The sequence below is a fragment of the Eretmochelys imbricata genome, chromosome 18 (genome assembly GCF_965152235.1).
Source record: "Eretmochelys imbricata isolate rEreImb1 chromosome 18, rEreImb1.hap1, whole genome shotgun sequence".
Taxonomy (NCBI): Eukaryota; Metazoa; Chordata; order Testudines; family Cheloniidae; genus Eretmochelys; species Eretmochelys imbricata.
Window position 1 is genome coordinate 8,433,000 of NC_135589.1, and position 11,092 is coordinate 8,444,091.

General features: G+C 49.1%; 1 protein-coding gene across 1 annotated transcript; it reads right to left on the minus strand.

Moving 5' to 3' along the window:
* Positions 1–514: 514 nt before the first annotated feature.
* On the minus strand, positions 515–10,797 carry TAS1R2 (taste 1 receptor member 2). Its single transcript, XM_077837573.1, is given in 8 exon segments — positions 515–2,615; positions 2,754–2,756; positions 4,014–4,134; positions 5,052–5,264; positions 6,415–6,682; positions 6,684–7,156; positions 7,623–7,923; positions 10,664–10,797. Coding segments are annotated over 8 exon segments (2,442 nt in total). The 3' UTR covers positions 515–1,686.
* Between the last annotated feature and the right edge of the window lie 295 nt (positions 10,798–11,092).

An 11,092-nucleotide genomic window follows, 5' to 3' on the forward strand; every position in this document is an offset into this window, starting at 1 on the left:
TAGCTTTGGGATGCTGATCCGAACCACTTTGGTCTGGGAACTGGGCTGGAAAGCGTATTCTTTCCCCAGGGGCTGTCCTGAGAGGTGCTAAGATCCAGCAGCTCCAACTCCTGTCAGTCTGCGAGCTCGGAGAGCACAGGGGCATCATGCGGTCCAGAATCTGGGTTGTTTGCGATCTGCGCTAGTCTCTCTTGGAACCCGAGATTGCAGGGTTGTATGAGGAGAGGCAGTGTGGTTTAGTGGGTAGAACATCAGGCTGCGTATTAGGAGATCTGGGCCACTGGCCTGCTGAGTGACTTTAGGCAAGTCACTTCCCCTCTCAGTGCCTCAGTTTCACCAACTACTTGTCTTGCCTATTTAGATTGTTGGAGAGGGGATTGTCACTTACTATGACTGTACAGCACCTAACACAATGGCACTCCAATCTCAGATAGGAGTTTTAAATGCCATCATAACCCTAAATCTGGGACGTTAGCCCCTCAGCGAAATCGCAACATTATCAGAACAAATTAAGTCAGTTTTTAAAATCTTTATTATAGTAGAGGAGCAAACAGAAAAATGTAACAGCATCAGATGTGTGCACCTAGAATAAGGATGTCCAGTAAGCTCCAGCCATGTTTGTTGGTTTGAATTAGCTGCTAGTCCTGTGCTTTGCCAGGCTGCTTTCAAAAGATTTTTATGGCAGCTCCAAGCTAATAGTATCCTGTCTAATTGCATAGGGTCACATAGCAATGCACTTGGGCCTTATCAACTAGAAGAAACTAACTCAAAATATGGACACGGCTATCCAGCTTTGGTTGTTTAAGGCAAAATTTTCAGTAATGGCTACTGAGTTTCAGTGCTCAGTTCAGCACCCTTTGGGGGCCTGGTTTATTTTAGGGATGCTGACCACCCACAGGCCTCTAATTGGGGCATCCAGAATTTCTAGCCACTTCTGGAAATGCTGGGCCTTAATGTCTTGTCCTAGGGTGAACTTCATGACAACTTTATTGTTGGGAAGGGCCACTTCATCCAAAGCAAAACTCTTTGTGGAAATGTATTGCTTTGGATGAAAGTTTCATTGGGAAGGTTTCTCTGGTCCAGGATGGAATTTAGGTCCTACATTCCAGGAAGCGGGGCAGGAACGAAGGGAGGCATGATGACCAGGCTATAGTGTCAGTCTCTTTGTATCTGGCCCAATGGATATTTAATTATTTATACAAAATGGAACAGCTACAACAGGCGAGCCTGGGAGACTTGACATCATAGCCTGGTGATGAGGGCATTCAGCTGGGATATGGGAATGAGGCTCTGATTCAGAGCAGGGACTCGCACCTTGAACCCAGATTCCAAGTGAGTGCCCTCACCACTGGGCTGTTGGCTTGTCTGGAGTGAGTCGCTTACTCTCTTTTTGCAGAAGACTTTGACCGATCTAGTTCTTGTTCTGATGCAGAACAAAAACAAATGTCAAAACCTTGAGTTGTTTCGTGAAATAGGACTCTTGTTTTCCAGCCCACCCTAGTTGTTGTACATGTTGCCTTGTTTGAGGGGGTAGGAGGGAAATTTGCAAGATTCATACAGTTGTACAATCTACAAAGCATTGATGCACTTCTTGAGGCGATAAAGACTCGCCTCCAACACAGACACATTGGAATTGTGGCTTCTTTCGCTATGGGGACTGTCTCCATACAAAGACGAGGTACCTGGTTAGTCCTGTCTCATGGTGTAGCTCTGGATGGCAGTTTGGAAGTAAGCAGCTGTGTTGCGTTCTGGATGGAAAAATATCAGATAACACTTGGGGCCAAAGTAACGCATGGAGATCCCAAGCAAATTGATTACCATGCACATAGCATCACAGAGGATCACCAGCACCCCTCTGTACCTAGACACGACCAGGAAAATGGCAATCCTGGAAACGGAATAGCAGGTCATACACAGCGTGATGTACTTGGCTTCGTTGTAGTTCTTGGGAAGCTCCTTGCCCATGTAGAAAAAACAGAAGCACAGAATAGAGAGAAACATATCTAGGCTGCTGTTCATCAGCAAGGCCAACTTGTAGCTCTTGTTGCATTGCAGTGCTACTGTAGGGGGGTCGTCCTCCTGAGCTAACAGAACTGGAGCAGGAGGGCGGATGATAAAGTTGGTCACAGTGATGGTGACTTTCAGAGCTATAATTACGGTTATAAAAATGTACTGGCCATTGTACTTCATCCAGTAGCTGTAGGCTTTGGGCAGCCGGGCAGCCATCTTGAAAATGCTGACGATCTGGAAAGACCTGACGGTGAGGCAGGAGATGCACACGGTGAAGCAGAGGCTGAACGCTGTTTGCCGGCACACGCACGTGAACACTGTCGGGATCCCTACATACATGGGGACGTTGACGAAACTGATGATCAGAGATGCCAGCATGAGGAAGCACATCCTGCCTCCTGCGGACTTCACCACGGGGGTGTGCGAATGAATGGCAAAGGTGACAGATATGACTATAGTGGCTATGAGGCCCAGCACCGAGAATAGCAGCAACACCACTGTAGTGCCTTCTTGCCATTGCAGGTATTTCACAAGCCTTGGGTAGCACTCTTGACTTCTGGCACTGGACCACTGGTCAGCTGGACAAGGCTGGCAGTTGTACAGGTCTGCAAAACAAAATGTGGTGTAGTAAGGGCTGTCTAGTCTGTAAATAGTCAATGTGTCTAATAAGAGCAGAACTGATGGAGCGATGGTAAAGGTTTTGCACCCATACTGGCTCAGGCTACTGTCTTGTCAGCTCTCACTAGCTAAGCAGGGTCAGACCTGGTCAGTTCTGGATTGGGAGACCTCATGGGAAACCCAAAGTAGTGGTGATTGTACAGTAGCGAAAACTCTTCTTTCTGATTAATATGTGAACCAGTGCCGTAAGCTTGGTCTTAGGGGTACACTTTGCTGTTGGAGGCGAAGTGATTCAAAGGAGAGGTAAAGCCACTTACTGTCCTTAGTGATCCTGTGGGTTTGTTTTGGTTTGTTTTTCTTTGCAAGTGCAGGGATTTTAACCCTAGTGTCTTGGCTAAATTCCAATCTGGGTAGTTGCATTCTACATCCCCAAATTCCCCCTAAACTTGAAGTTGGAGCCAGTGTTCCTTTTCCTTTCCTGCTGGAGTAGTTTTGTTGTGCACTGTTACCCTCGAGGTGACTGCACTTCAACGGTGGCCAAATTTCTTCAGAGTACATAGTTTGTCAAGCTTCTTGGAATCCTTCAGGATAGACGGTGCTATGCAAATTTAAGATATAAATAACACCTAAGGTCTTCTATTTGAGGATCTCGCAAAACATTGCAAACATTAATTTAAGCTTCCCAGCTCCCCGATAAGGTAGGGCGGTATGAAATCCATTTTACAGATGTGGGAACTGAGCCACAGTGAGGCCATGTAACTTGCCTACAGGCAAATGGTGAATCACCGTTAGAAGTGACAATGGAAGTCAGGTCTTCTGACTCTTCATCCCCTTTTCTAACTACACCTCTACCGCCATGCCAGCTCCCGCTCCCTATACCACACACAGAGAATCTGAATCAGTGAGAGAAAGCGTGGCCTTGAGGGGATTATTATTACAATAGTGGAGATCACAGCCAAGACTGGGGCTCCATTGTGCCAGCTGGTGTAAAAACACGTAGCGAGAGGCAGTGCTTGCCCAAAAGAGTTTACAATCCCAATGAAGAAGACAAAGGAAGGATTTATTACCCCCATATTATAGATATGGGACTGATGCCCAGAGAGGACTAAGTGACTTGCCCAAGGTCACATCGGAAATGTGGCAAGGCCAGGACCTGAAACCAACTCTTCGGGTAAGAGATTCGTTCCTTTCATAGATTCTAGGACCAGATGGGACCATTAGATAATCTAGTCTGACCTCCTGCATAGCACAGGCCAGAGAGTCTCACTCAGCTACCCCTATCTAGAGCCCATTAACTTAACTATAGACCTTCTGCTGGGAACAAGCACTGTTGGACTGATATGAAAACAAAGTGCGTTTAGGCTTGTACGCTGCATTTTCCTTACCGTTGTGGTTGAGGAAAGTCCCTGCTTCACAGTCGATACACTCAAAACAGCAGCTGCTAACACTTGCGGGCTTTCTCCGCTGCCCAGGCTCGCACTGCTGGGAACAGACTGAAATGGGGACCTGGGTAAAAGGGAATTGGAGGAAAACAATGACAATCTCCTAGTAACTTCCAGGTGAGCCAGAAGAACTTGTAAATGCTCCATAATAGTTGCTATCCAATTCCAGTTCAGCCACAGCATAGACAGGAAAGGGGATACACAGCTAGGATAAAGCCAACCAGGCAATATGCTTTACCTTTAAATAGGGAACAGTGTTTAGACTGTGCCCCTCTTGGGATTCAGCCGTCAGTTATACATACCTGCAATAACTTTACCAGCAAGTTTACCATGTTCCAATGGCAAAGAGCCAGGGATGGAGTTCTTGGGATGGTCATAAGCAAAACATTCCTGGGATCAATCTAGCTACTGCATCACCTTTAAATAGAGAAGAGGGATGGGCATAGCCACAAAGGCAACTCTCATCCGGGAATTACCTAACCAGCCACCGGATGTCGCTGTTGTACCAGACAAACAGCTGAAGGAACATTCTTCTGGCAGGAGGCAATTTAAAATTTTAAAGCAAAGGGTGAGACTTTCAAGCCTTGTTTGTTTATGTACAAGTCTGGCACACGCAGCCCATTCTGACCGCTTTTCTTGTCGCCTGTCTTTTTGTTGCCCAAGTGATAGGATTTATATGCTCGAGTCCCATTTGTGTGTGTAACTATGGCACAATAATCCCTAGCTCCTATATAGCACTTTACATTCAAAGAGTTCAAAGCACTTGACAAAGGAGGTCAGTATCATTCTCTCTGTTTTACAGATGGGGAAACTGAGGCACAAAGAGGGGCAGTGACTTGGCTGAGATCACCCAGCATGCCAATGGCGAATAGAAGCCAGGTCTAGCTCTGTACTCTATTGACTAAGCCCTACTGCCTTGGGTTTTGCTCAGGTAGTTCCATGACGTTCCCACATGTGTGATAATGGGTGGAGGGAACTTGCCGTGTTGTTTGGGGTGTGCCAGGAGATGTTCTGGGTGATGAACAGCAGCTTCTGGTTCTTCGTGCTATAGGAGGCGATTTTCTGAAAAGGGTTGCTTGGTTGGTCCCACTTCCACTGGATGATCTCAAAGCTGTTCGGAGTGTCGCCTTTCTATCTGAAATTGATCCTCTTCTCAAGCAGAGAGAAGTCCACGCGCTTCACCTCTGGCACTAGCTGCAAATGGAGAAGGATGAGATGATCAATGGACACGTACTGCTAGGCATTGAAGTTACAGATTGGTGTCACTTCCTGAAAGTCTGGTTCTGCTCTGAAAAGAGATGCTGCCTAAAGAGCAGCCGTCGGTTTTTTACTTGGTGATTCCAGGTCAAATGCTCTCAGTCAGCAGAAACTTTCTTCTAAGAACCAGCATGGCAAACTCACCCTTGGATCAGAAAGTGAAACTGGGCTCTTCTGGCTCACGTATCCCCAAAGATTCTGCAACTGGGACTCGATCAACCAGGCTGATGCATGAGTCAGAAGAGAAGCCAGCTCGCTCCCCTGGAATTATGTTGGCTTTGCAAAAGATCTAAAAACCCTGCCACCCATGTTCATGCTGAGCAGTATCTTGCATCCGATTGATCACAAAGGGACTGCTGGTTGAGTAAGGGGAGAGAGTGGCGGATTCTGCCATCCTCGTTCTGGTCTGTGGGAAGTGGATCTGACTCTCTGAAGACCATGGAGCAGGTCTGTTGAGCAAGATGTTGCCGTTTTGACACCCACTTTTCAGAACAGAACTGCGCTCCAAAAGGTGCGGGAGGAAATGGTTGTGGTAAATGAAGTAGTGGTGCTCTTCATCTGAGTCGGTACTGACCCGTGCCACATACACCCAATGCGGTGTTTGTGTGAGATGGGCACTGTTCTCATAGAGATGCCGTCTTTTGGATAGGGGCCAAAATTAGACTAGGGTAAGGGCGTGTACACCTGCATAGAGGTGGACTCTATGCTGCTGTGTCTCTGCCCTACCGTGAGTCTGGGACTCGGTACCTGCTGTCATTTTGCAAAAGGTCATTTGACCAATTGAGCTGGATGCAGGCATGATCTAGCTGTCCCTGCTAAGCAAGGAGACTGTGCTTCTGGGACAGCCACGTGGAACGGTGGGCAAGCTATTCTGCAACATGGACAGTTGTCTGCTAGGAACTGGGTTGGGGTCATCTGACCCATCTGATGCAGACCACCAAGCAGCCATCAGAGACTAGCACCTTTCTGTTCCTAGCCATATGGGCTGGAGGCAAAAGACTCTACAGCACTTTCCCGATGCCCCAAGCATCTGGTCCCATGTCCTTAAAACGTGGCTTGGATTTCTCAGTGCAAGCATGTGGCCAACCTGCCAGGGGTAAACCATCCGCTTGTGGCAGCCTGTGGTATTGCAGCCCAGCAGCCTGTGCAAAGCGTGAGCCACGATGTAGACAGAAGAGTAGACGTTGAAGTCTGTGCGCTCCCCTTGGGCCCTCATAGTGTGGTCTGCGTCTCGGGCAGATCTGAGGCACTAGTCACACGCTTGGTTGCACGTAGTTTGGTCGCTCGCCTGCCCATTGGCTCCTTCTGCCAGGCTGACCCTGAAGTCATCAAAACCAGGAATGGAGAATTCTTTTGCTGCCCACCCTCCAGAGGTCAGTGATGTTGTACAGGGTCAGCTCAATGGCCCAGGCTTCGGCGGCAATCCACACCAAATCCGTGACATTCTGGCGGACAGCTTCTTGGAAGAAGAACGGTAGCATCAGCTCCAAAGACAGGATGATGACCACCTTGGCCGTACTGTAGTTGACCTTGCTGACAATGGCCTTGGTCTTTCCCTGTAACTCTAGTGAGAGCAGCTGGCTGCTGCGGGGCACCGGGATGACGTCCTGCAATGCCACACACATCCCGGTAGCCCTGGCCCACAGGAGCTTCAGGTTCTGCCGCCCGTAATCATCGTCGCTGTACAGAATGTTGATCCAGTTCCACTGGAACTCCTTCAGCAGGAGCAGCATGGCCACAATCTGCTGCTCCATGCTGGAAATGGCGCGGAAGACAGTGGGGAAGCGTTTGCGGTCGTTCAGCTCATTAGTGGTGGCCCTGTAGGAGATCTAGGGGCAGGAAGGAACAAGGAAAGGACAAAGTGAATATACAGACATGACTTACACCCTGTACAACAGCGTTGGCGTCTTGATTTAGGGATTGGCTTTCTCTGGATTGCGGATTTAATGCTGTCATAATGCACAAATTAGGGGCTGGTCTAACTACAGAACTGGAGCATGTCCGAGTTCCAGAAAGCCAGGAGATGCCCAAGTGAGAAGTCCAGCAGTAGCCGCACTCTGCACATCTGGTGTGATTTAGGTATAAAGAGACCAGATTATCCCAATGAAAATATGGGATGCCTGTTGCTTGCCACCCAATGGGGAGCATGTCACACAGGGAGGTTTGAGTATGCTGAAGCTATAGGGGGCTGACTCACTTCAAACCAAAGCACAGGGGATATGTTCATGCAGTCAGGTATGTTAGTGAGGCAAGCTTTGGAAGGTTTGTCCAGCCCTAATATGGGCACCGACGTACCTGTGGAATGAGGAAAAGACTCAATACATGGGCCACAAGAACAGCTGCTTGTGAGGAGTCTGGGCCAATCACAGCCAGCACCCGGGGCTGGTAGTGTGTGTAGTTATTCTGCAGTTGCACCACAGAGTGCTCGTTGGCGAGGAAATACAAGATGGGGAGGATGGAGTTGGTGAAATAACAGACGTCGACCATTTCGTAGCCTAGGGAGACACCAGGCAGCAGGGTACTGGAATTGTTAATCTGCTCCACTGCGAACCTCATGGCCCGGAGGTAGCTGTAGCCTGCTGTCTTCAGCGTGTACCTAGGAGGAGTGTAAAACGATGAGTGATGGGTGCAGGAACCCGTCCAGTGAGAGAACACGTCTTGCTTTGGGCTTATGCAGTGAGTCTCAAAGAGGACTCTCCTCCCTTAGTGTTGCATAGCACTGCAGTCTTAGGACCCTGGGCCCAACTCTGTAAGGTGCTGTGCACTAATAACGCCCACTAGCTTCAGGATTGGGCCCCAAATTCTACACTGAATATAGCCCTCCTATAGGAGTCAATTGGAGCCAGGTGCATAATGGGCCATCATTATGGGAAGCAGCGTGGTCTGTTGGACAGAGCACAGGAGTGAGACTCAGGGGACCGGGATTCTTTTCCAAGCTCTGCCACCGGCCTGCTGGATGACCTTGGCCAAGTCAGTTCCCCTCTCTGTGCCTCAGTTTCCAATTTGTAACACGGGGATAACGATAATTACATCCCTTTGTAAAGCTCTGTGGGATCTACTGATGTAAAGTTCTATATAAGAGTTAGGATTTGTTATGATCAGGGTTTGAACCCCATCCCCTCAGCACAGGCCTCTACCAGTTGAACTACAAGAGTAACTTCCTTAGTTAGTGTAGTAGGCTGTTATCCTCTCGTGGTCCAGCCACCAGTGGGGAGATGTGACACACATTCTGCTAGTTTCTTATGCTTGCTACTAAAGGCAGGAATATAATAGTGTTTTCCTCCACCAGCTGAGCCAAGATTATCTTCTGGAAGCGAGGACTTCTGGTTTCTAGAGTGAGCCCTGCTGCTGACTTTGCAAATGTGTGACTTTGAGCACTTAACCTGTCTGGGCTCCATCCCACCCCCTGCCTCTCATCCCATTGCTAAAATGGGTGTCTTTGGAGGATCATGAAGCTTAATTCGTGCTTGGGAAGGGCTTTGAGATCTCTGGATGAAAGCACTATGCAATGTGAGTGAAATTCAGCCCTGAACAGGGCCTATGTACCACTTAAGCTGGCTGGCTGCAAAGGAGGGCACATGCTGCCCCCATCCAAGAAGTGGAACAGCTTGTGTGCTCCTGCTGCATCTTGCAGAGCTCTGGGGAAGCATGGTGAATGCCCCTCCTGAGGCCGAGCGGCTCCCCACTGCCTCCAGCGTGGACCTGTGACTTAACAGCACGGTCTGGCCTGATGTCCTGCCCTTCGTCAGGCAAAACGCCTTTTGAAGTCAGTTTGGTGGTGGGGCGGGCTCCCCTTTTGGCCTGATGTGCCAGGGTAAAAGCTGGGAGGTAAGACGAGAAATTGCACAGGCCTGAGCAAAGACCTTAGGATGTGTCCCTTAGGAGTTCAGCTGTGTTGTGTGTCCTGGGGGCAAAAGTCTAGCTGAACACCTTCAGGAGTGTCTGATTCAGGAATGCTGGCCATCAGCAGCGGGCAAGGTGCACCCCTGAGTAGGCTGCATGCTAAGGGTATGTCTGCGCTTGCCATCGGAGGTATGATTACAGCATCAGTAGGGCATACCTGAGCTAGATTTGATGTAGTTAGAGTAACCCACACATCTCCTGGGTGTGGTGCTCCGTCCCCTCTAGTGGCATCGAGACAACTTAGAGATTAATGAGCCTGAGCTAAGAGCCACGTGTCTTTTAGCTCATGCAGTAGAGGCTCATTAATCTCTAAGTGGTCTCCGTGCCACTGGAGGGGACAGAGCGCCACACCCGGGAGGTGTGTGGGTTACACTAGAGTGATCTCCAAGCTGAGCTAGCCAGCTGAATAAGTGCCCAGGGTCCTGGGCAAACTTCTGCAGCCACCGCTGAAACCCATGCTGCTGCAGCTTCACTGCTATGCCTAAAAACCTTTTGAGGATCTAGGCCTAAGTGACTTGCCTATGATCACACAGGGAATCTGTGGCAGAGCAGAAAATTGAACATTGGTCTCCTGACTTCCCATGAACCAGCCTTCTGCCTCTGTTCATTGTTCATTACTGGGTGTATACATAGTAAGCAAGAGACCCTGCCCTGAAGAACTCACAATTTAAATAGACAAGGCAGACCATGACTGGGATTCGAAGCAGAGGCAGAGAGAGACAAAGTGACTTACCCAAGGTCACACAGCAGATCAGGGACACAGCCAGGCTTGGTTTCCTGGCTCCCAATCCAATAGCCTATCCACTGGCCCCTGATGAGCAGTCCTCCTCCAGTGCAGTCCCATTAGCCTGAATGGGTCTGCTTAGATGAGCAAGAACCATTTGTTTAAGGAGTGGGATGGAAAAGGGCTTGCACAGCTCGGCAGCGATCCTCATGGTCAGATAAATAGATGAGCCAAGCATCACGAGAGATCCATTTCAGCTATTAAACAGCTGATCAGTTTTGTGTCATTTGAAGCATCTGCTGTGACACAAGATAGTTGAATAGAGATTGAGGGCCAGCACTTTCCAACGTGGCTGGTTAATTTTGAGCACCTAGTGGCCTCCTTATCTGATGGGCTGAGTACCCCTAGCTCTCATTAAAGCCTGTGGGAGCTCACCACTTCTGACAAGGGGACAGCTAGTTTAGGTGCCTATAGTCCAGCACCTAGGCGTGAAAGTTTTGGCTTAAATGGCTTGTCCCAGGTCACACGCAGGAAGTCTGTGGCAGAGTGAGGAACAGAACCCAGGTATATGAGTCCCAGCCAGGTGCCTCAGCCACAAAAGTCCTTGCTTCCTTCCCCTTCACCAGGAACAAGCCAATGCTGGCTGCAGTGTGGCCCCAAACTATTTCATCACCCTCCCCAGCCCCAGCGATGCCTGTTTCCTACTTACGCTTGACACGTGGGTACCGCCGAATGGCTGAGATGGGGGCTGCTCATAGTTTCAGCATGCAGCCAGAAAAGCCCCCACAGGAGGTAATCGCCAGCCAGATGGAAATCAGAATACTGTCTCTCTGAGCCGGCCATGGTCAGCAAGACACTAACGCACATAGCTAACACCCCTGTGCTCCTCATGCTTCTATGGTGCCTTCATAAGCAGCTGCTGGTGAGCACCCAGAGTAAGTTTCTTGCCCAGGCTCTGCCAGTTCCTGGGTCTGGTGCTTGTTTTCGCACATTTCTGCTGACTTATTTACATACATTTCAAGGGGCCAGCCTGAAAGGATTTGTGTGTGTTTACATTTTTCATGGACTATTGCATTGCCATGGGCAGTTAAAGCCAGCAGGGCTGTGCATCAGATGGGACACTCCTTGCTTGGAAGAA